At 48.5% G+C, this 24,922-nt stretch overlaps 1 protein-coding gene across 6 annotated transcripts in view; it reads left to right on the top strand.

Moving 5' to 3' along the window:
• ENOX2 (ecto-NOX disulfide-thiol exchanger 2) overlaps positions 1-24,922 on the top strand; it is a 40,652-nt gene that overhangs the window by 7,145 nt on the left and 8,585 nt on the right. For 5 of the 6 annotated variants that reach the window (XR_012837334.1, XM_075763787.1, XR_012837333.1 and 2 more), the window contains 11 exons: positions 5,390-5,533; positions 8,029-8,163; positions 9,694-9,849; positions 10,321-10,527; positions 12,180-12,413; positions 12,995-13,207; positions 14,784-14,890; positions 18,759-18,873; positions 21,499-21,680; positions 23,587-23,694; positions 24,162-24,218. Coding sequence is in view for 3 of the 6 variants with exons in the window: in XM_075763787.1 (XP_075619902.1) it covers positions 8,067-8,163; positions 9,694-9,849; positions 10,321-10,527; positions 12,180-12,413; positions 12,995-13,207; positions 14,784-14,890; positions 18,759-18,873; positions 21,499-21,680; positions 23,587-23,694; positions 24,162-24,218 (1,476 nt within the window). In the remaining 3 variants the exon portion in view is untranslated. Of the gene's footprint in view, positions 1-5,389; positions 5,534-8,028; positions 8,164-9,693; positions 9,850-10,320; positions 10,528-12,179; positions 12,414-12,994; positions 13,208-14,783; positions 14,891-18,758; positions 18,874-21,498; positions 21,681-23,586; positions 23,695-24,161; positions 24,219-24,922 lie in introns of those variants that run through there. The other variant, XM_075763788.1, reaches the window with a different exon arrangement.

The following is a 24,922-nucleotide window of genomic DNA, read 5'->3' as shown; positions in this document are numbered from 1 at the left end:
CCGTGAATTTGTACCAGCACAAAAATTGTTGCCGCATTCACGTCTGGGGATCATGTGTTGCATCTGTTAGAGAGCATATCTGATTACTTTTAATGGAGAGACCATAAATAATAAATTTTTTGGAAGTGGGATATTCATGAAGTGGCTGGAGCAAGCCCGCAGTCGGTTCTCCCAGGAGTGTCTCTGGTTGTCTTTATGATGCTTTGGCTAGATTTTGCCCACATCTCTCACGTGCCTCACATGTTGGTAGGTAAAAATATGTTTGTTGAAGTGAGCTGAGCGCGTCCCCATCCTTTAGGTAGTTCTTGACCTCACACTGGACGTCAGTGGACGGAGGTGCATTGCAGACTGATACCTATTTTTGGGTAGCGTTTATTTTTATGGAGTAGAGCACCAGCTTTGGCACAGTTTAGAGTCAATCTGCCTCTATGTCCAAGCTGGAGGAGGAACCCCTCCCCTGAAGATGGCATTCTCGTCTTAAGGCTTAAGACTGTGTTTGAGCAGCACAGTGGAGTATGTCCAACGTGGTATCAGCTTTTGAAGGAGTGTTAGAAGATGAGACTGAGCCTAGCTGTTCCAGAGGTAGTTATCAGTGGCTCCCCTGTGATGGGCCTGGGAGGAGTTGTTGGGTATTATTCAGGTTTCCCCACCCGGCACTGTCTCTCTCCGCTCCTCTGTGCGTGTGCAGGTGAGCTTTTATCACATAACCTAACAGTTTTAACTCTGCAATAGGCCTTTTCTTGCTAGCGAGGAAGATTGGCTTTGAATTAAGTGACGTTGGATTAAAAACTTGTGTGACTGCTTTGACATGTGCAAGTCCAAGTGAAGAGCTGGCTCTTCCTTCACTGCAGCCTTTTCTGGTGTCACTCTTCCTTTGAAAAAGTCAGCTCTGCGGGTGGGTACCAGTGGTTCCTGGCCTGCTGCTCAGCCCAGGACGTTGGCAGGTAACACAAGGTGAACACGGAGACGTGTTCCTTGCTGGGGTTGCAACTCATGTCCTCCTCGTCCTCTTGAATGTGATGAGCTTCATTCTTTTAGGCGACCAGTCCTGTTTCAACCTTGGCAGGACTCCTTTTGGAGGGTGTTTCCCAAGCCCTGCTGCGGGTCCCTCTGTGTGTCGGTGCTGCAAACTCGCCCCCGTGCTGCAGAGCAGATTTGACGGGTTCTTAGAGCCGTGGTGGAATTTAAGATCAGCCGAGAGGAGAGGGACTGAGGGGCTGATTTGAGATTTCCTTACACCATCTCCTCCTAATGACATGTAACACCTGGAAGAGACTGTGCTGCAGGCTGAGTCTGCTACTGCTAATCCCCCTAACTTGGGAACGACTCCGGGAGCCTTGGGACAGCGTCTGTCCGGTCACCAACTCAGCAGTTGTGTTCCCACGCCTGTTCAAGAGCGTTGTACTGGCAGTTGCACCAGCCTCCCCTTCCCCTTTGCTCCTCGCCAGCTGTTTAAACAAGTTGTCATGACCAGGCTGACCTTTTGGTGCAGGAGATAACTGGGAGGAGAATGCTTTTAATTACGGAGCTGCCCTCCTGGGCTTTTCGCAGGGCTTGAATTCCAGAAACATACTTTTTTTTTTTTTTTTTTAATTGCTCTTCGGGTAGCTGCCTTTGGGGCAGTGTTTAATGCCAGCGCTGAGTTCTGGATGTTTTCAGGTAGAAATTACATAAGACAAGAAGTGAAACAAGTACTTATTAATTACTGTTCAGTTCTCTGTCACCATGGTCTCTTCTCCTCCTTTTATAGGTCCCCTCCTGTTAATCTGCATGCTGAAAGCAGGAGAGACGTGTCTGGCTCGCAGTTGCCCGCTGGCTCGCAGCTCTGCAGTGTTTGTTTGCAGTGGGGAGGCGGTGGATAGTCGGGGCGCGGGCTCTGACGCTGAAGACTTAAAAGCACTTGTGGGTCCGTCTCTGCTCCTTCCTATGTATGTCAGGTTAGGGTTGGAGCTTCGGTGAGCAACTTGGATACGCTAATCCTACCAGAGCGTTATCCACTTCCCCAGAGCTGCAGTAATTTCTGCCTGGGGCGTGAGCTGCATCAGATCACGGGGGTCCCTGGGGCTGGCACGGGTGCCTGGGGCGTTGGACAGTGGGGAGCGGGGCTGCCCCCCTTCGGGGCTGGCAGGAGCTGCTCAGTTGGTTCAGGCACTTTCTTGCGCCTTGACTCCCGACCCAAGTGGCAGGGTGCTGCCCTACAGCTGAGAACTTCCTTTGCTTCCTGTAGACCCCAGTCTTTCTCCTGTAGCTAAGGAATCTGGTTTTATTTCTCCATAATACATTAATAAATTTTTTTTTCCAAAGAACACAAGTGGTTTTTCACTCCTTGTTAGCTCACCTCTGCTGGACACAGCTGCCTCCCCAGCACAGTTGTCAGAGCAGATGCAGCATCCGAGTGCTCCTCTTGTACCACAGAGCAGGATCAAGCATCCTAGCTCAAACCGATGATGGAAATACTTGGAGTAAGTAGCTGCCTCTGCCCCTCAGTGGGTTAGAAGGTAATCTCCCGAGGTGTGCATTGCACCCAGGGGCTGAGTCGTGCTGCGTGGCGTGTCATCTTCAGCCGGAGCAGGGCATCCTTCCCTGCGCCCAAGCGTGGGAAAACACACTTTCAGGTTTCTTGTTGCCTTTTCTATCAGCTGGATAATAAGAGATAAACCTTACAATTGCTTCCTTTCTGTTCTCCCTGTTTCTTCACTGTGTGTGGCCTCCCTCTATTTTTAACCTGCTGCATTTGAGATTTGTTTTCCTGAGCCCTCATGACCGCAGTGATATTTTGTCTTTGGGGTATTTAAGAAGCAGCACTGTAGGCATCCCGCATAGTCGGGCATGACTATTGTTGCTGCCAGCTGAACTGGACGTTCCTTGTGTTCTCACCTTTCAGTAGCGAAGAGAAGAGCCCTTCTCTATCCACTCCCCTGTCTATTTACAGCCCTGCACAGCAACCATGTTTGTTAGCAAGTTCTTGGAAGTGGAGTCCTCTAGAATAGAAATCACGATGCTGCAGTGTGTCTAGAGAAAGGTTTGGTACGAATGCCTCAGCCCATCAGTGCGTTGCGGCAGTATAATTGTCTTTGGTTCTCCTGGAGTTCTGCTCGTTCCCCCCCAGAACACAGGCACCCTTTAGCAGCAATAAAGTGATAAAACCAGCTACGTGTGGGTCCACAAAAAGGATTTGTTTGGGTTGGGTTTTCCATTGACTGTTCAGAGTGAGCTTGCTGAGACAAAGATAAACCCAACTGGATGTTTTAATGTCCCTTCAGTTGCGCATCCCTGCAAGCGCTGGATATGACGGCTGGTGGAATAATGAACTTGGTGCTCAGTTAAGGGCAGTATACTTCTCTCAAACTCACTGTGATTACCTCCATACTTGAAGCTTTATGTCTGAAGCCTTTGCTAATTTGGAATTGTTTACAAAGTACTTTTTTTCTCATTACCTATAGTTTTAAGCAGACCGTTTTAGAGAGCCAGGAATGGTTGGGGCTGCATTCTGCTGGTGCATAAGTGCAATTTATTGACCATCACCTGCTATTTGTCCATCGCAGATCTGTGGACAGGTTTTGCCTTGGGTTTGGTGAGCCATACGGTTGGGCTTCTGTAGTATCACTTTTGTTTTGTTTCTCTTGTGATCTTAGGAAAAACTCCAAAATATTTTCCCAAATGGGTCTTTTATAACCCAAACTGACCGTTCCTTTAAAGCTGTCTCATTCAAATGCCTCTTGTGTCAAAAAAACTTATTCCTTTCCCTGCTTCCACTGTATCAACTACCACATCAGCAAACGCTGTTCCTCTGCATCTTTTATTTCCACCATGACTGAGTTTTCCTGTAAATCTTTTGATTTTCATTGCAGGGTGACTGGGATCATCTAGGGAGATCCTGTAACCATTTAAACAACCAGTTGGCTGTGGTAGGATGATGCTGGAAAACAACATTGGGCTTCAAAGCTCTTATAGACGCCTGAAACTGTACTCGGGGTGCTCACAGGAGAGAAGATGGGAGCAGAGACCGAAATCCTGGTCTGGTTTCTCTCTGAATTTCTCTCCTGCTGATGTGCCTTGACAGTGAGGGTTGGCCAACGTTCATTACCCTTGCCTCCTAGGAAGCAGGGGGTGGGGATATGGATGTAGACACCTTACAGGGATGGTGAAGAGGCCACTGAAGATAGTTCCAGCTTTGGTCAGCCAGGTGGGACAATGTCAGGAGTCACACTCCAATGGAGGTATTTCAGGAGGAGAAACCACCGGAGGGCTGCAGTTGTCAGGCTGCAGGAGCCCGGCAGGACCGTGTGCCGTCAGCATTGCAACGGGGCCTCCTTCCTGGTGCGCGCTCCTTCACCTGATGGGTTGTCTGAAACTTCCGCACGCAGAACTCCAGGCTTCAGCTCCGTGTTGCTGAAGTGCTTGGACGTTTGGGGGTAGTGTGAAAACCATCACACCGGCCAGTGTGTACTTCTGGCAGCTTTTGTTCTGCTTCATCGTATTTCTCCTTACTTTTGCTTCTTAACTGTTGCTTTTTCTTGGGTGGTAAACACGTGCTTGGATATTTCCTGTGAAACTTGGGCTCAACGCCGGAGTAACTTGTCCTGTGTAGGGATGGGAACGTTTGTGAATGAGGAAAAACTCAAAGCTGCCAGGAAACAAAAAAACACTTTATCCAAGTGATCAGCTAAGTAATTTTTGAGCAATATTCAGGCTATTGGTTACTTGATATTTCAGAGTGCACAGTTAGTGAGTATTTTAAAAGCTGCACTATATTTGAAACTTAATTCTGGTATTCCTGGGTCTGTGTGTATCTGGGCTCTGACAGTGGATCCATCCCACGATTGAGGATGGGTTTGGTCCAGTCGGCGAGGTCTGTGAGCTCTCATCCTCGGGGCTGAGCACGGCAGAGCATCCTTCCTCAGCTCCGAGGGAGAGCAACTGCTTTCCAGGCAGGCTCCTCGAATAAAAATTGCAATAGCGCTGTACGTTTTTGAAGATCATTTAAGACGTGCCTTGTTTTTTGCTTGTAAATAATTCCAGATGAATTCACAACTGGTGACAAATTGGGTGAAACTTAAGTAACTATTAAAAATGTATTCTGTGGTTGGAAAAAATAGAAAAAAAACATTCTGGCCTCTGAGTGTCCAAACATGAAATACTGTACAACACCAGGGAGATGCACCCGTGGTTTACGGTATCAAACGGTTTGATTTGTGTGAGTGTTAGGATTAATGTTTGAGAGTACTATTTTAAAGTGGTATCAGGGTAACGTTAAGATCAGGCACAATTCCTCCAGGCACCTGAAGGGCTGCTTGTGCCTGGGGCTGGGCGTTTCTCTTATTACTGTGGTCCTGAAGCATCGCAAACCAATTTAAAGAAAATCTCTGAGTATATTTTTCTCTTTTAGGCTTAAACCATCTGTCCTTTGATCCTGCTAGCAACGGCAAATCTCTGCAATTTGGCTGTGCTGCAGGCCCGCGGGTGTCGGAAAGCCCAGCCGAGAATGGAAGCGATCCGGGCAAGAAGAGGAAGAGAGCAAACGTTCCTCCAGGTGAGCCGAGTAGCAGCTCGGGGGCTGGCAGTAGAGACGGCACCCACGTTAGCATGGACCGAAAATAGCTGCTGTGCCGAGGTGGACAGATGGAAAGGGAGCGGTGGTCTGGTACCGCTTGCAGTCAGACTGGTGTTCACAGTTCTGTGCTTGCATGGCTTTGGGCAAGTGCTTGTTGCTGTTCGTATGCAAAACAAAAGCAACTTTTGTATAATTTTTTTTTTTTTAAGCCTTGTGGAATCTCTATACCTGTCCTAATAGATTTATCCTTTTTTTTTTTTTCTAATTGGACAATATCTCCATATTAAAAGCATGACTGTAATGAAAAGCATAATAAGGCAGATCAGGCTGGATGACTGGTGACATTCATGTTTGAGATAATGTAATAAAAGCAAATTGTTAAATGGACCACAATAGCTTATCATGTTGTGATATCAGATCTAGGAGTCGTACTGAAGCTGGTATCTCAGAAACGTTCCTTGTATTTCTCACAGTGATTGGAAAAAACCCAGATGGAATCATGTGTTTACAGATTATATAGTGGCTGAAAACTGCAATTCCCAGTGCAACTGGGGAAATGAGGCATCTGCTCGTGTTGTGAAGAGGAGATGTCCCACACGTCGTGTAAACAGCACTCTGTGGGACTTAGTCGTGTAACTCTTCCGTAGAGAGGCACCAGGTGCGGGAGGGGAAGGACCAGGCTGGACCGGAGCAGCGGTGCCATTCTCTTCCTCGCCGAGGAAGGCGATGAGCAGAGCACACGGTTGCAGAAGGAGAGGTTGAAATGTAATTGGGTAAAGTCCAGCTCCCTGAAGAGAAAATCCTTTAAAGGAAACTTGAAGGAAAATCTGGAACTTTACAGACAGTAGTCCAGCACAGTTGAGGGATGGTTTTGAGATGCCGATGGTGAGGGCAGAGGAGAGCTCCGCTGGAGTGTGGAGTGCAGCCTCTTGACCGAGGGTTTACCCTGTCCTTCTGATGGCTCTCCTCCCATTTGTGTTTGAATGAACTCGGTCCTTTATAGTCCCTTGAAAATATTCTTTTTTGCAGCTGCTCTCTATTTTTCTCTCTAGATTATCTCTGATAAGCTTCTTTTGTTACCAATGTCTGCCTTGTTCACCCTTCTACATCCTCATTTCTCGATTCAACTAAGACGAATTGCCCTAAGGTATCTCCTTGCAGCCAAAGCTATTCTCTGTTTCTCTCTCTTCCTGCCCGACCTGGTAGCCTGTGCATTCTCACCTTGACAGAGGAACGGTCATAACTGAAGTTCAGGCTTGTCCCAGCTCTCCCAAAACAAAGGAGTTACAAAACGGGGACAGCTCGGCACTGGCTTTTCTCAGGAGAGGTGGGCTGTAGATTGCAAGAGCTGGTTGGTTGCAGCACAACCGAGGGAGATGCTATACATAATTAGAGAATGCTGAGGATTAGAGATTTATACAAGTCCCAAAGGAACCAGAATTTTTTCCAACAAGCATTCATTTCATGAAAGCTTCACCAGGAAGACAGCGTGTGGGACAGCTCTGCGACTGTGGGTGGCCAGGTTTGGTGGCCCTGCTCTGGTTTGGGCAGCTAGCTCAAGTTTTATCTTTTCTCCTCAGCAGAAAAATACCCTGGGCACTGGCTGTGGATGAGTCCCTCTGTGTTTTTTCCACAAGAAGAAAAAAAAAGTTTGTGGGGATTGTTTTTTAGTTCTGTTTTGTTGTTGTTTTTCCAGTGCAGAGTTAACCTCGTGCTAAGCATTTTATTTTTTCTTTTTGAAATCAGATATTTTTGCGTGTGGGCACCTCTTGTTAAAACCTCTGCAAATGAAAAGAACAAGCCTTGTCTTGGTGGTACATGGAAGGAACTAGCTGCAGGCATGGCTGACCCAGCCAAATCACTGAAGAAGATTTGAATGCTTAATTAAGCCACATGTTTGTACAATGTTAATGGTTCCACCTGGATTGCCAGATAACTCTGCTAGACCTTGAGTAAATAGCACTGGTACTGCTGCTGTCAGCAGCATGATGTCATTCTGTGCTTCATTTCCCCTATTAGGAGGGCAGAGACACGTCTCCAAACGTCTGGGGAAGTACTGTCTGCTGGAACAGACCAGCCATCCCGGTTAAATCCAGTGCAATCGTGGCAATTTATACCTGCTGAATGTTTGCCTTTGTTCATAAATCTCTTGGGAGGAATCAAAGCGTATCCCTTACCTTTAATCATCATTCCTTTAAGGCCCCTCAGAGCTGTCGATTGGAGTGAATAAACCATCTTTAGATGCTCTTGCAAGACAGTGTTTTCATAGACCCTGCTTCTGTAAAGTGTCGTCTGCTCCAGAGGGACGGCACTGGTTGGTTGGTTGGGTTTTTTTTTTCCATTTGACTCTTTCCTATGTGTTAGGTTCATATCTGGTTTTGGATGCTGATACTGCAGAGCCTTGCTGGGCGACGTACGCCCTGCAGAAGGGTTAAGATATGCACTAAGCTGTTAATCACTTCTTTTCATCCCAGCAGATGGTGGCAGAAATCTAAACCTTGACTCTGTCCCGATGGGCTTGCCAATGTCAGACCCAACTGCCTGGACCACGGCGATGAACAACCTGGGGATGGCTCCCATGGGCATGACGGGACAGCCCCTCCTGCCTGGTACGTGAGCTTCTCCAGACTGTGCCCAGCCTTGCTTTCGGACGCGTCTTTGGGAAGAACCTATTTCAGTTGAGTTAGATAAATGCCTGCTGCGTACAAAAACCATTAATAAGCTGTGTTTGAAGTGCATTAATGTCTGCAAGTGATTCATTTAGAGGCCAGTGTTGTACGATTAATTTCAGAGTAAATGAGAATACCTGTTTTTTTGATGCAAACAATGGTTGTTGTGGGGTGCCTCTAGATACTCTGCAGGACCAGCAGGAGGAGAGTCCCATGCGGAGCTCGGGAAACCAGGGATATCAAGTAACACGTTATTCTAAGCTGAACTGGAACTGCTTAAAAGGAAGGGCGGGAGGGAGATGAAGAGGAAAGCAATAGGGCAAGAAAAAGATATGGCAGAAATTAATGGAGGTTTCTGCTCCAGAAATGACCATCTTGTAGTGCAGAGTAGCCGTCCTGCCCAGGACGTCCTAGAGAGCTGCTGTAGGAACAGAGCTGGGCTGTGCCTGCTTTCTCAGCAGGGCAGGATGCTTGTGCATCAAAATCCCAAAATGAAGTTACTGTTTCAGTGCTTTACTGCATTAAGCACTTGAGAAGGATGCTGCCTCTTGCCTGAACAACCGCCCGCTCACCTGGGGAGGGAGTCTCTGTTGGGCAGCACTCTGCAATCTATTTCTGCTTGTGCGGCAGAGAGCTGATGGTTTGCTGTGCAAACTGTGTTTAACTAACAGCACCACTTAACTGGCTGTAAGTTTTGCATGCTGTCTGCACTCTTCTGTCCCCTAGGCCTCGTTCCACATTTGTCTTTGCTGTGGGGGTGTTGTTCTCATGTCATTCTGCTGCTCACATGCTTCTGTCGAGTAAAAATCAATAGCAGTCTGTCCTAGGAGAGCACACGGGTTTGAAGCCAGTCTCCCATTCCCTGCTGTAAGAACAGGGGAAGGCTCGTGAGCGATGTTCGTTTTGATCCTTTTGAGATCAGGAGGTCTGCACCCAACACAAACAACTCAGAATGTTGTAGAAGGAGCAAAATATTTGTGTGTGTGTGTGTGGAATGGGGCTCTGTCTAAAGATCGACTTGCTGAAATCAGTACACTTGTCTGGTTTGCAAGGTGATGCCCGTAACCCCGTGTCACAAGCTGTCTGTGCTATTAAACTACTTAATGAAACCAGACGGGGTCAGGTTTTACACTGTTTCCATGTGCCACAGATTTCTTTATGTGGATAAACTGTATGGGGAAGGTTTTGACACTAGACGGGAGATCGTGTCTACAGGGTGGAAAAGGAAGTAGCTTATTTGAACAGAGAAAATTTATTTGGCTGAGGCAATCAACAATTAGTTTTTAAAAAGTTGTTATAAGGGCACAAATCTAAAGTCCTGGTGAGTCGTGTTGTGGTGTTCCCTCTCTAGTGCTTGTTCAGCTCATTTTCACTGGCCCGTGTGGGCAGAGCACTCCGTTTGCTGTCCGAATGAACAGTTGCTGTATGAGTCCAAACCACTACCTGACCCTTATTCTTGTCCCCATTTAGATTTTGATCCTGCTCTCGGGATGATGACTGGAATCCCCCCGATCAACCCCATGATGCCAGGCTTGGGGATAGTCCCCCCTCCCATCCCTCCGGACATGCCTGCTGTGAAGGAGATCATTCACTGCAAAAGCTGCACTCTCTTCCCACCTAACCCACGTAACTGTCTAGTGATGTTTTCTCCTGTTTCTGCCTGTCTGTAGAGCAATATGTATGTGTGTGTATATATGTATATATAAAAATGTGTATATGAGAGAAGAGCCATTACATTGCTCTGGGGTCAGTCACTATGACTAGGTGCTGGCAAGCAAAGTTTCGAGGTCCTGGTGCTGCTCATGTTCTACGAGAGGAGCTCAGTGAGCCTTGCTTGCCTTAGGGAGAGTGTTTGGAGGGCTTCAGGCTCCGAGCTTTTCTGGAAACAGGCTGGTAAACGTGCTTATTCTCATACAGCACCTCAGCAGTGCTATAGATCTGCTGCCTGGTGGAGTCGAACGCAGCGTAGGTAGGTGGATGTTTGAAGGAAGCCAGGAAGGTATGGTCATCTCTGGGGAGAGGCGGGCAGATGAAAGGAGCATGTGCTGACAACCCAAAAGCTAACCTGGACTGCTTTCTCTCTCTCACTCTCTTCAGATCTTCCCCCTCCAGCAACAAGAGAGAGGCCTCCAGGGTGTAAGACGGTGTTTGTTGGAGGGCTGCCGGAAAACGGAACCGAGCAGATCATTATGGAAGTGTTCGAACAGTGTGGGGAAGTCATAGCTATTCGAAAGAGCAAGAAGAATTTCTGTCATATCCGCTTTGCCGAGGAGTTCATGGTGGACAAGGCGCTTTATCTGTCTGGTAGGTGCACGTATGTCTCAGGTGGCAGCTTAAAGCTCTGGGACAGAGGTGTCATGACTTTGTAGTTATAACGACAGGCTTTGGTGCCATTGGGAGATTTGTCTTGTGTTGTGTCAGTTTGCCTCTTTTTCTGCTGCTATCGCATTTCTACTTAAATACATGAAAACAGCTCCTGATAGGAAAGATAGCAATGCTTTGTTACCTCGGGTGCTGCAAACCTCTGCAGAATACTGGCGTGAGGTACAGGGTCCATCCCTGTCTTACCTGGGTACATGTTCAGCAGATTCTGTAGATGATGCTTAAGAGGCCTATAAAAATTTGCATTTGCTCTCAGTTGCTTGTTAACTGGATGGTGTGCTTGACTTTTATCAGTACTTGTTTCCCTGTTAGTCAGAGCTGAAACTCCTGGGCCCCTGTTGCCTAGGGAGCCCCTGTTCTGCATCCGCAGGGTTTTAGGAGGTTTGTTTCATGGAGGACAGAGACCTCGTGGTTGGTGTTTGCAAACTGTGTGGCTGGCAGGTTGTGGGCTTCCAGCCAAGCCCACGTTTGCTGGGCTGGTTACATCCACCCTGAGCAGCCGGGGCTTTCCACCTGACTCTTTACCATTCTAGAAAAATACAGTAATACTTGCTATTTCCACACTAAAATCCCTTCCGATTTCATTCTTTCAGTATATTAGCAAACCAGTGTACTGCCTCTAAAGCCCGTACTCTCTCCAGAGAGGCGAGATTGTCAAGATAAGCGAGGGAAATGCTCTTTGCCGTTTAAAATAACGGCAACTTCTCTGTATTGTGTTTTGACTGATTGCAAGCCTTGTGTCTCATTCCAGAGACTGTTGAGTTGAGTTAGACTTGCAGTGCCCATTAGTAAGAGCAGGGTCTCTTTGTGGTTGCCCCTTCTACGTGGCCAAACCAATTTCTTTAGCCGCAGGCATTCTCTGCTTACAGTTCCTCCTGCCCAAAGCCACAGTCGTGCACAGTCATCCGTGTCCTCCACATGCAATCATGTGTTTGTTCTTTGTACAAAGTCTCTCCGTAGTTCAGATTTTCTTCCGTGCATCCCACCTGTGCTGTTCTTAATCACAGAGGAAAGCCTCCTGGCACGTTTGATGTGAAACTCCAGAGAAGGAGTCCTGCAAACCGTGCTGGCGAGAAGAGTTCCCACACAGCGGACGTGCATGTTTGCTGACTTTATTCCCGCTCCCACCGGACGACAAGGGCTGTTCCAAAGATTACTGCCATCCATCTGGTGCTGTCTTTGCCATGTCTCCTCTCTTGTTCCCCCCTTCCCATTCCCAGCTCCTGAAGTTTGCAAAAGTGGGATCTGAGGCAGTTCTGCTATCCCTGCGTGAATGGTGGGGCTTAGTCCCGCGTACAATTGCGGTTGCTGTTCGAGACCCAGTACCCGCTCTCGTTTAGAGGCAGAACAGCCCATGTAAGATCTTGCCTAGCACGTGAAAAACTCAGGCAGGTAGCAGCAACGCCCCTAACAGCGTTTCCTTCACCAGCATCGCTCTCTGTGCGCTAAACTCTTCAGTAAACTCTTCTTTTCAGGGGCTTTCTGGCTCTGGAATGAGAGACGGGCAGTGGTGGGTGGTTGGAGCCTGGGGTAAGTCACCTGTCCTCCCTGAGCGTTGTTGTCATCACTGCCAGGCTATCGCATCAGGCTGGGCTCCAGCACTGACAAGAAGGATACTGGGCGCCTGCACGTGGACTTTGCTCAGGCTCGGGACGATCTGTACGAGTGGGAATGTAAGCAGCGGATGCTGGCGAGAGAGGAGCGCCATCGCCGGAGGCTGGAAGAGGAGCGCTTCCGCCCGCCCTCCCCACCTCCTGTTGTCCATTACTCCGACCACGAGTGCAGCGTTGTTGCCGAGAAACTGAAAGGTAAGTGGTTCTGTGGGCCACGGCCGCCCTTCTGTGCAGGTGCTGGGACAGAGATTGGTGTTCTCCAGTGGTCATCTTGCCGAGCTGAAATGACGGTGCAGAGCCCATTGGGACTGAGCCCTCAGCCAGCACGCAGCAGCTCCCCATGCCATCTCTTTTCAGAGTAGTTTGTCTTTTTGTAAAAACAAACCCGTACCTGAGTACAACAGTTTCTTCCAAACCATTTTTGTTCAAGTTAAAAGGACTAGTGTAAGCCCTAAGACCTTCTTTGAAGCCTAAGTTCCATGAGCGGCCTGATTCTTTGGGAGCTGGCGGATGTTTTCTTTCGCGGAAGAGTACATCCGAGTAGGCACATGAAGGTTTCCAGTAGGTTTCTAGCAGTTGGTCCTCCTCTTGCTCCACCAGCTTGATGTTAGACCTGCCTTCCTTTGCATGGCCCTGAATTCAGATCAGACCGTGCTTTCGAGCATTGCGATGAGCTGCACGAAGGAAGTTGACCTTTGAGAGTGCAGCCGTGCCAGGGAAAGGGTCTGAAAGCCATGCAGGTGTTTGTTGTACAAAGGCGTCCTTTCTTGCTGCAGATGACACCAAGTTCTTGGAAGCCATCCAGACCTTGCTGACCTGGATAGAGCGTGGAGAAGTGAACAGGAGGACTGCCAACAACTTCTACTCCATGATCCAGTCGGCCAACAGCCACATTCGCAGACTAGTGAATGAGAAAGCAGCTCATGAGAAAGAGATGGAAGAAGCTAAAGAGAAATTCAAACTTGCTCTCTCAGGGATTCTGGTTCAGTGTGAGTAGTGTTTCCGTGCTGAACGTTGGTCGTCTGTTGTTGTAGTTGTAATTAAGACGCTTAATTTCTAGAGTCTGGAAAGGCCACGCTAAAGGGGCTCCAGGAAAAGAAGCAGCAATCGCTTCTGTGCAGCTACAGTTAATTTATAAGCGTAGGTCTTTAACTTGGCGAAAGTTTCTTGTGGTACTTTTTATCGGAGTAAGAGTCCACATCTGGGGGGAGGAGAGAATGAATTCTTAATTTTTTTCCTCTTTTAATTATAGTCTATTAGTAGTTCTGTCATCTTTTCAACTCCACTTCTGCACACAGCCAAGGTAAGTTCCTGGTAATCTGGTGCCTCAGCGAAGTGTACAGGATTTACTCGCCAAAGGTAGGAAGCAGCAGAGTGTTCCCAACACCCTGTTCTCAGTCACAACTGAAAACCTGTTGCAGAACAGCATTTCGAACTGGGGCTCTCAAAGCCCAGTTCTTTATTAGACCCTGAAATCAAGGAAGAGGCATGGGCTGTGTTAGTTCCAAGATGTGATTTATAACAGTTCCTCAAACCATTCATCGCCTCTTACACACCTTTTTTTTACAAAGTCTGAATATTTTTTTAAACTTTTTTTTAAAAGTACCTTCTCCACAATTGTACTAAATCTCCTTGAGCCCCTTGGCTAGGTTGTGAGCATGCTTAATTTTGGTTTTATATTCAATAATTTCAGCTGTTACTTGTTTGATACTTGATTTTTATTTTTTTTTTTTAAATTCTGTTCATGGTAAAAAAAAAAAATACGGGCACATGGTCCAGAGGGAAATACAGTAAGTAGTAATAGAGAGTGGCATGCAACTCCGCTCTGTAAAACACCCACTGATCTCTCAGCCACTCTTAGCTTAACATGAGTAGCAGAGAGCTGATTTTATTTGGCAAGAGTTATGCGACTCCAGCATCACAAGTGTGCCAAATCAAATCGGCTAGACGTACTTTCTGCTGGTGGGTGACCTCTCATCCCAGGAGAGGCACGTTGCATTTCCAAAAACCTCTGCAAATTTTCTAGGAAAATATTTTAGAAGGAATAAACCTCCAAAACGAAAGAAGCTGGTGGCTGATGCCAAGCTTCTGTCTCTGCGGTGCCTGTGGGCGGGATGCTGTCGTGCTCGGGCTGTGCCACTTTTTGGGGCCACGCCGCGGGGCAGAAGAACATCCAAAGTGCCAGCTTTCACAGTTGGGCTGAATCATCCCCTTTTAAAGAGCGAGCGCTACCCGGGTGTGCTCGTCATGCTCATAGGCAGCGTTGCGCAGCATATTTGAGTATTTTTCAGCGCAAAGTGTGCCTGCCTTTTTTCCAGTTGAGAGCCGATGCCGATTTCCCAGTCGATAGTTACTCTGAGCATTTGACGCTGGCCTGGTGAAGTCCACGCTTTTCTTTCCAGGTGCAGGGTCCCTTTCCTGAGCGTAGCTTCAGCACAGTACAGTGTTATAAGAAAAAGCTAGCCAAACCGCTGCCTGATTCCACTTTTTTACTCCTTTACTCCTCTTGTTCGCCCTCTCTGGATGATATTCTGGCCTGATTTGACTGCTGATTTGATACTACAGTCGAGCAGATAGTGGCTGTGTACCATTCTGCCTCCAAACAAAAGGCTTGGGACCATTTCACGAAAGCTCAGCGTAAGAACATCAACGTGTGGTGCAAACAAGCAGAGGTTGGTAATTTTTTATTGTGTTAGATCCTCCAGCACAGTCTCTTTCTTGTCAGGATATTGATGTTAAGTTTGCACAATGCTCGCGTAGATAACAACACCTTAATTCACAGTGTAAGATGGGAATTACTCAGTCGTCTCTTGTGTTACAGGTAATAAATTTTCTCTTGGTATTTGTGTTACTAGTAGCAATGCATTGAGATCTGTATGCTGATTGAAGCTGTGCACGACAATAATAGTCATCGATCTGTTTTCTGCTGTTTTTAATGTTAAAGCAAGACGGATTTCTAGAGAGGGGTTAAACTTCCAACAAACCCTAAGCGTCATTGGAGATCTGCTTTATCACATTTTTATTGACAGATTTGAGAGGTGGAAGTAGTTGCAGCTGGGCGATCTGGAAAACCGAGGGAGGATGTTCTCCTGGTTGTGTGTATCCCATGCAGACATTGCTGGCGAAATACAGGATTTAAAGGTGGTGCTGAGGATGGGGTTGATGGAGGAAGGCATGCCACTCAAACCGCTCTTCCTGCAAGAGGCAGAATAGTTCTCAGTCCCTTATCCGATCCTATCAAATCTTACTGGCGTTGGGCACAGTGTCAGTAAAAGTACGGCTAAGGTAAAGAAAGACTATCTCTTGGGAAAGTGGTGCTCTTGGGAGATGTTTGTCCTGGAGTCTGTGATGAAACACGTGCTGCCTTCTGTCACCTGCGTGTAGGGATGTCCCGTTGCTTGGCCGCTCCTGGCAGCGGAGCCCGTCTCAGTGTTTGGGGAGGAGGAGGAGGAGGTGGCTGTGTCCTGGGAACATGGGGGGCTGCCCCATGGTGGGGCTCCTGGCCAGAGCTCGTCTCCCCTGGAGTCTGACTTCTGTGTCCCTTCCGTAGAAAGGTTAATGCTCAAAGTGGTAACTGAAGTATTGTCACCCTGGGCTGTGAGTAGTTTTGAAGGAAAGAGCAAGAAATTGTATTTTTCTTGCGCATTAAGCTTTTAAAGTAGGGTGGAGCTTGAATGGGTTTTTACCACTGACAATAAAAACTCCTTTGAAGTAGGACCCAGATCTGAAGTGTGGAAAAGAACTGCTGTGAAAATACCTGCCTCTTATCCTAATGCAGGGAGACAGTGCTGTGTTTGGAAATACTCTTTATTCACACCAGAAACGCTCGCAGTTCAGAGCTGATCCTGTCAGTTATGTGTCAGAATTAAGGCAAAGCAGATGCTTTCTCATCTCAGCAGAACCTTAAGAAGGTTTCCAGCCCAGTGGGTCGCCAGCGTTCAGCAAAGCCACGCTGGGAATATCAGTCTGGGGCCTCCCAGCTTCTCTGGGCACCCTGTGCCAGGGCCTCAGCACCCTCATCGTAAATCATTTCTTCCTCATGTCCAACCTAACCCTACCCTCTTTTCGTTTAAAACCGTTGCCCCTTGTCCTGTCCCTGCAGGCCTTGGTAAAGAGTCTCTCTCCATCTTTCTTGTAAGCCCCCTTTATATATTGAAAGGCCATGGTGGGGAGTACAACTTTAGTGACACGCTATCCTCTCTGTATGTCATATATTGAAAGGCCACAATCGAGTCTCCCCAGAGCCTTCTCCAGGCTGAACAACCCCAACTCTCTCAGCCTGTCTTCCTAGCAGAGGGGTTCCAGCTCTCCGACCATTTCCATGGTCTCCTCAGGACCTGCTCCAACAGCTCCACGCCCTCCTTGTGCTGGGGACCCCAGCACGGGACGCAGTGCTCCAGGAGGGTCTCATGGGAATGGACGGTTTGAGGAACCCACACTGCAGGTGATGCAGACCATGATATGTCGGGGCTGCGAGTGCACATTGCCGGCTTATGTCCAGCTCTTCACCCACCAGTACTCCAAAGTTCTTCTCCCAGAGCGGCTCTCCCCGGCTGGTATTGATACCAGGGCTTGCCCCAACCCCTGTGCAGGACCTTGCACTTGGCCTTGTTGAACCTCATGATGCTCACGTGAGCCCACTCCTGCAGCCTGTCCAGGTCCCTCTGGTTGGCATCCCCTCCCCTCAGCATAAATCTTCCTGTGGTTCTGTGTTTTTCTCAGGTATCGAGTGCCTTAATACAAACTTGGAAAACAAGTCTATCCCAGCAAAGCCAGAAGTTGCCTTTCACCTTTAAGATTATTTAACATCAAAAGTAAATCTGGGCAAAGCTGAGTGGCTGGTGATCCGTGACCACCGTGAGGTTGGGTACATGCAGGCCACCTTCCCACGTAGCTGCGACCTGAGGAAAATCTGGAGTTAGATAATAGCCAGCCAGTGGCCTTCTGGTAAAAAGCAGACGGTGGATCCTCCGCAAGGTTGGAAAACTCAAAATGACTGTGTTTTCCTGGGAAGTTTCCAGCTGCGATCTCCCCATGAGACCGCACTTCTGGGACTTTCTTTCCAAATCCCACTGAGTCAAACCTTCCATAGTAGCTAAAGGAGGAGCTAAGGTTTTGTTTCATATCTGATAAGCCGGGTGGAGAGTCTGATTCAGATTATGCCTCTACTTTGAGCCCCGGTGCTCCTGTTCTTTCCTGCTTACTGAGATTGCTTACTATGACCGGGGTGGGAGCACTTTCTCCATCTGGAGCTGTCTTTTGTTCCAAGGTAAGTTCTCCCTGTGGGAAGAGGCTGTGAGACCACTGGTGAAGCTTCTTCCAGGAGTACTTGCTGCTGGGCTCAGCCACTGGTCTCCCCCAGCTTAGGGCCTTCCCTTCAAGGAAGGCAGACCCACGAGGTGCATCCTCTTGGTACAGCTTTTGGCAGAATTTAATCCTGTGGGTCACTGCGTCGGAGGAAGCCTGGCGGGCAGCTCAGGGAATGGGTTCGTGTTGGGGAGTCATTAGGCTAGGCCGGGTTTTATTTTCATCAGTGGTGACTTCAGGCGGTTTTCCCAGGCAGCGCCAGCAAGTCCTGCAGCTGCAGGAGCTCATTAAGAAGCCGTGGTGAGACCTGGTGAGCCACCATGCTGTGGTACCTACCAGCCGGCGTATTCCCCCGCTTAGGAAGCGCCTCGCTGGAGTGTTTGGCTTCTCTGATGCTTTCTCCTCTCCCACGCTGGGCTCCTCCTTGGGCACAGTCAAGGTGCTGGTGAACGATGGCAGAGCCTGCTGTGCAGCCCAGCCAAGCCTGGCCCTGCCACGTGCTGGGCTCTTAGGGCAGGCGGCACTGCCCATCGTGCCCTGTCTGACTTTTTCTTGCCTCTCCCCGCTGCTGTCCCCGGGGTGTCCATGCATCCAAGCCGAAAGCACGGCCATTTCCCCTGGTGGCTGCTCTTGGTGGACGTGTGCTCAGCACTGGCAAGTGGAGTTTTTGAAAGTTTCAGGCCGTTACAGTAAAATCTACAAAGAGCTGGACATCAATTTTGTTTCATAAGCAAATCTCCTACCTCTCTTCTCCTACGGCTGTTTCTGGGGCACACAATCCAGGTGAAGTTGTGGTAAATGGACATTGGGTAGGGACCCTTGGCTGCCTGTGCTAGCCTTAGTAAGTATTCTGGACATCTCTGTCTCCTTGAATAACTGTTGTTTTCTGAGCGTTGCTTGGGCTGCTCTGCAGAGGGGGTGGAGAGGCTGAGCGAGGTGTTTCCTTGCCTTGCAAACGGGCTGGTGCGTGTCTGTGCAGAGCTCTGTCTCTGCCCAGCGTGAGCAGAGAGTAGGAGATGGGAAGAGTCAGTAACACCAGTAGCAATGACAGGTTGACTCCTGCTAGATATTGTCCTTCCTCTAATAGTCTGCGCCAAATTTTTTTCTTATTGTTTCCCCTTGCTTGTATTATGGAGTTGCATTTTGCAGACTTAGATTTCAGCATCTTTTTATCCAACCAATCTGTTCCTTGTAATCTGTATTTAAAAAACCCCTTTACTTTCTGAACTTTAGGAAATTCGTAACATTCATAATGATGAACTAATGGGTATTCGAAGAGAGGAGGAAATGGAAATGTCTGATGAAGAAATAGAAGATCCACCAGAGATGAAAGAAACAGAAGAATCAGGTAAAATCACTTTTTACAGCTCATAAACAAAGTACTTTTATCTTCAGAGGTTTCTTTCAGGAGCCCCATTCTGACTGTTTTGTACCCCAAAATTGTCACAGACAGAGCAAAATCGACTGCAGTTACCTGGAGTTGTTTTCCTCTGTGCTTGGTGGTGTAGCCAGTGGTGCAGAGCACCCTGCTTTTGCAGCTACACCGCCGTCGACCTGAGCTGTCCCATTTCAGTGCACGTCTGCCCGGCACCTGAGACGCACATCTACGCAGCAGCAGATCCCCGTCCCGGTGCGCTGGGTGTCAGCTGGGCCAACAGCAGCGCTTGGACAGGGAGCAGCGAGGGCGTGCAGTGGTAGACGTGGCTGTAGTCTTAGCGCAGGGCTGTGCCGTCAGCTGAGTGCCCCCGTGTCGTACAGCTTGATGCACCCTTGGTGGGACCAACATGAGAACTGCCCTGTCCAAATAGCCCTTCTCCCGTTGTCTGCGGGAAATCAAAGTTGACTAGCCCAGAAATGCGCTGAAGGACTTTCCTGGATATTGAGGTTACAAAGTCAAACATTCAGCTTAGGGAATGCCATCGTGAAGGTTGTGTGGGGAACCTTACGTTCCGGTGTTGTAACAACAGCATAGCAAATCTCAGTGCTGGAGTCCTCCTCATGCGCTCTGGGTCCTTTCTAGGTTGGTGAGCCTCTGCTGGTTTGGGGCCTGCCTTGTTGTACCCGTTAGGGTCTCTTGGCTCTCTGTTCTGTCCCCCCCTGTGCCTATATTTATTCACTGTCCAGTTCTCTCTCTCTTCCTGCTATTGCTTCTTAAAAGGCTTGAATCCGGTCTCCAGGGCAGAGCGCCCTGGCTGTGCTCTGGTAGTGCAGTGCTGAGGACCACGCTGTCCTTCTGGGGTGACAGAGGCTGGCAAAGCGTGTGCCGCGGTTGGTGAGCAGTCCCAGGGCTGCTTCCAGCGGTTGTTTCTCATGTGCCGCTGGTGGAGTTAGAAAAGTCAAGGTTGTTTTCAGGTTATTCTCTTTGGATGATGACCTGGGATCAGCCTTCCATAGCAACCTTTCTGTCCGAGCTGAACTAACATTTTAATGCCTCCAAAGCATTTTCCAGGTGCCCTCTTGCCACCAGCCCCTGACCCCATCTAAGCAAAATTTTTCTATGGTCTGTTTTACCAGACTAAATGCTCTGACTTGCTCATCATGCTTTGCTTAGATCGTCTAAAGAGAAGTAGCCAGGTCCTTAAGTTTGTCCCTAAGCTGTCTTCTGCCTCGGAAAACTCTGAAAGGCCCATCTCTCCAAAGATTTCTGCTAAAAATATCTAGTCGTTTCTTCCCTCTGAATTTCCTTTCCTGAAGCAAGCAGCAGGACACCTGCTTATTCAGACACCTCTGCTGTCTCAGTGGTGCCTTGCTGAGACACCTGCACGTCGTAGAAACGCTGCAACTTTTTCCTCCTGTTACTGAGCATTTCGCTGCCAAATAGGCACAAATCTCGTTGACTATGTGAATGTTTCGGTGATGCTCAGGTACGTTTCCCGCTGCCCTGGGCTGTGCTGGGGAGACGGGAGGCTCTTCTTGCCCAGCGGTGGTCCTGGCCCCCCCTCGCTGCTCCTAAACTTGCTGGTGCGGGGACAGGCACGTTTGCATGTGTAGCTGCTTCGGGTGTCGGAGAAGCTCCGAGTCTCCTTGCCCGGCCCCGCTCTGTGTGGCCAGAAGGTGAGCAGGAGCAAGGAGCAGACGGCCAAACGACCACGAAAAATCTGTCGGTTCTTTGCATTCATCACGAGCAGGGGCTCACTCTGGAAGCTGCTTTTTTTTGTTGTTGTCGTTCAGCTCCATTTTAGGAAGTCAATTAATTTCCACCTTGGTTTTCTGATCTGAGCAGAGCAGTTTTTATCTACTGAATGTTGCCTGCTCTCCTTCCCTTTGAAACGTGGGGTCCAACACATTCCCTGGCCGGGAGAACAAGTGGGGACAACCAGATAAAACCCACCCAAGCCGCCCTCTTCCCACACAGCACGTCTTCCCTGTCCTCCGAGTACAGCGTGCGAGTCCCAGGCAAACATACTTCCACGCGCTCTGGCTGTGGCTCGAGTACCGGAGGTAAACGCCAAGGCTGCGGGATGTCAGGCTGTGCCCTCCACATCGTGGGTGTGTTTTGAAACCTGCTGAAGCTGCCTCAGCAGCCCTCAGGTTAGATAATCCCATTCCTGAATTCATCGAGCCCGCTGCGGACACCAGGCCAATGCAGGTGGTCATCCCATGACTGGATGGAGCTGTTCTTCTGGCTGAAGGTGCCGGTGGAGCGTGCCCCAGAGTCTCAGCTTTGCTGCCTAGGAAACCTGCTGCCTTGCCAGCATGGTCATTTCACCCCAATATGTTATTTTTCTTCTTCTTTTTTTTTTTTTTTTTTTTTTTGTTCCCCTCCAGCTTAAACACTGCTTTCACTCTTGAGAGGTGCTCTTTGTCCAGTTTTCTAAAGAGATGTCACAGAGTGGTTGGGACAAGTTCGGTTTGGTACTCTGGATTTGTAACTGGGTGGTGGGAGCTAGAGCCAGGGTGTGCTGGGAGAGCACCCAAGGGCTCCTCGCCCCCAGTCCGTTGACTTGCAATCCCCGCCTGCCTTGTTCTCCAGCGCTGGTGTCGCAGGTGGAAGCCCTGAAAGAAGAAAACGACAGTCTGCGCTGGCAGCTGGACGCCTACCGCAACGAGGTGGAGCTGCTAAAGCAGGAGCAGGGCAAAGCCAGCAGGGATGAGGACACAACCAAGGAGCAGCAGATGAAGCTTCTCCAGCAGGCTCTGCAGGGGATGCAGAAGGTGGGCCCGGATTTTTTATAGCTGTGGCCTTGCCACAAAGGCAAAGGGGCTGTGTGATGTGGAGCAGAAACACAGGCAAAGGCATTTTGTTTTCCAGTGGGATCAAAACTGGCAGATGGGAGCGACTTTCTGTCGTTTCCAGTGTTGCCAAAAAAACACTGAACAACCGTTTAAAACCGTGATTGTGTATGAACTGATAAGTCACACGGAAACAATCCGTAGCTTGTGGATTCCTTGTGTGCTCTTTGTGTGACCACATGGTGACTTCTGACATACTGAGTCTGTGCTTACCCGCTCCGTAACCGTGTGAGATCCTGGTTACCAGCATGAGCCAGAAACTGGGAAATCCCAAGCTTGCTTTGAGACTTTTTCTGAACTTTGGGCTGTCATTCTCACGGAGACGTGTAGGGATGTTTTGTTCTTTGGGATTTCCCTGGGCTGAATATTGAGCGGTTTGGGTCCCTGTAAACCATAACAGTAGCCCTTGGGGTGTTAAGGCAGCCTGATAACTGAGCGCATAGAGCCCATAATAGTTCAGGTAAGGACTTTACTAAAATAGGAGCCTGCAGCAATGCTGTGAAGGCTGTGGTCCTTCTCTGGGTGAACCTGACATGCGAACTGGCAGGAAAAGCCTTCTGTAGTCCCCTTCAGCCGGGAGGAAACAGCAGGAATTGCAGGACACAACAGATTCCCCTTTTTGCAGGTGTCGGGCAGGTCAAGTTTCTCTTTACACCACTGCTGGGATGAGTGGTGCTGGGAGAACGCTCTGGAGAAACTGCCTCGATGGAAAAAGATGCTGTTTGTTTGTAACTATTAATGAATAGGATTGTGAATCTTTTTTTTTTTTTTCTTCTAGTTGAGGGAGAAGAATATTAAACAGCTGATTTAAGGGTGTTTATAAGCATGGAAGAAAGCATTCACTGAAATATATATATTTATGTACCCTGGTTTGACTTAGGAAAGCTGCTAGGCTAGTGCCTTTGCCATATTAGCGTTTGAGCTTTTCTCCTCCTGGGGACTTGATCGTGCTTGTTTCTGGGAGGCCACACAGAAGCTGTTGGCAGTTTGCTGGGCGCAGTTTCCTGCTGGCTCTAACGGGAGATCCATCGCACTTCTCCTCTGTTGCCTGTGTTGATGTGGTCGGGGAGGTTTTTGTCCTCAGCCGCTTTCCCTATGGACGCGTTCAAGAGTCCAGTTCAGCTCTGAAAGCTGTATCCACCACCACAGCTTGGTTCTCCTTGAAAGACACCAGCTTGGGCCTGAGAACGTCCCTCTGCTTACCTCCGAGGTGGGGGTCGTGATTCGCTGCCAGCACGGCTTGCTGCGCTGTTCATTGCAAGCACCCTGCGCCGCTGGGCCGGTGCCTGGCATGGGGAGCAGCCCTCGCTTTCTTCTGCGACGTGGAATTGGGCAAATAATAGCGTAAATCTCCTCATCTGGTAGCTGTGTCGGTATTTCCTTAAATTGCAAGACACCAGTGTTAACGTGGGGCTGGAGAGCTAAGGTGACTCACCCAGGTCACTTGTTTCTGTGCTGCGCTTCCGCGTGTGCTGACTGTTTGTACGGCCACAGCGTGATCCAGACCGGGGAGAGGAAGAGTTGGCTTTAACGTGGTCAGGCCCGCAGTCTAGTGCACAACACGTGCTTTATATCAGGGAAGTGAAGGTTTGTTGATGATGGAATTACTGCCCCGTGCGTACGAAGTCACGCTTTTTTTGTGTAATAGGCAAAGACGTTTCTAAGGTACTTTGCAGAAAAGGTTTCTTCCTGTTGTATACTTAACCTTTTAATTGTTCTGAATATGATCTGTCCGGTCTTCAAGGAAAAGCCCTTATTCATTTTATTTTCTTTAAACAGCAGGAGGTGAAAGGCAGGCCAAGAACTGAGTTTATCTTTTCTCTTCCAGCATCTTTTGAAAGTACAAGATGAATACAAAAAGAGAGAAACTGAGCTAGAAAAAGTGAGAGAAGACAAAGTAAAAATAGAAACGTTATTAGAAAACCTGAAGGACCAGGTATGTGCTGTCCCAGTGCTTCCTCGTTCTCAGTAGTAAATGCGGTCCTTGGATTTGATGGCCCATCGTGAGCGCAGTGAAGGACCTCTGTCCTTCTGCACCCTTGTAGAAGATGCCCAGCCCTGGCTAAGGAGCAGTTGTCTTTGGAAAGCTAGAAGAAACTGCCTGCCAAATTGGAGGCTGTCTGTCAGTAATGGACTTGCTGATTGCTTCGTGTACCAGTGAGACAATCTACATGAGCACCTGTATAAAAGAAAGATTAACTTTCATTTTTCCTAGGTCTTGTCTCAATCTTTAGCCCCACCTTTTTGAGCCATGAGCTGGGAAGATGATAAATGTCTTTCTAGTAATTAAAAACAACTTTGTATCCCAGTACCCTTCAGTGCCGGGGCTTCAGTGCCTAATGTCAAAGACCAGAAAAAACAGACTGTCATCAGTAATCTTTCCTTTTCTTTACCTGTATGCAGCAAAGCATAGCAGATGAAGAGGACAAGGAGAGAGATGCAATTGATTGTCCAGGGAATGTAAGTCTAAGAGTTTCTTTTCTGCTGCCTTAGTCAGAATATCTCGCGGAGGGAAGTAATGACACCTCATTGTAAAATGAGCAATTTTTAAAAGTTTGGTTTGTTGTGAAGCGTATAAGCGTGGTACATACAGACTGTCTCTATGCACAAATTAAAATCATCGAGTTCTCCATTGCTAGCAGCTTCTGGCTGGAAGAACAGTGGGGATTTGCAACTCTGCGGTGTAGAAATGGGTCTTGCTGTGCAGGGTAATGTGTTGCACTGCTATTTCAACTAGCCTTCAAAAATACCTCTTGGATCTATCTCCTGGAGGAAGCAGGCAGCACGTTTCCAGTGTAATGCCACTGGCTGAGGTGCAGTCCCCTGTCCTCGCCCTGCAGAAGCAAAGTCTAGCCTGCTTAGGCCAGGACTGCACAGCATCAATTGCACTGGCGTAAGAAGCTAAGCAAACCTGAGGGACATGTTCTATCTCTGTTCTTGGTCTAAGTCCAGCCTGTTCCACTAGTGACTGGAGCCTATTTCCAATTATAGCTCTCTGTAGCTCTCAGACCACTGGAATTCCGCATAAAACTTTGGAATAAAAGAAAGGCCGGCTTTTAGTGCACCCACCAAGTCTTCGCACTGCTGGCAGTCTTGTGTTTATTTTGGGGATAATAAATTATGCAAAATTCTGTTTTAATTCAGTACCACAAACTCACGTCAAG

Source organism: Balearica regulorum, chromosome 11 (genome assembly GCF_011004875.1).
Source record: "Balearica regulorum gibbericeps isolate bBalReg1 chromosome 11, bBalReg1.pri, whole genome shotgun sequence".
In the NCBI taxonomy this organism is placed as follows: Eukaryota; Metazoa; Chordata; class Aves; order Gruiformes; family Gruidae; genus Balearica; species Balearica regulorum.
This window is presented reverse-complemented; position numbering and strand designations above follow the sequence as displayed.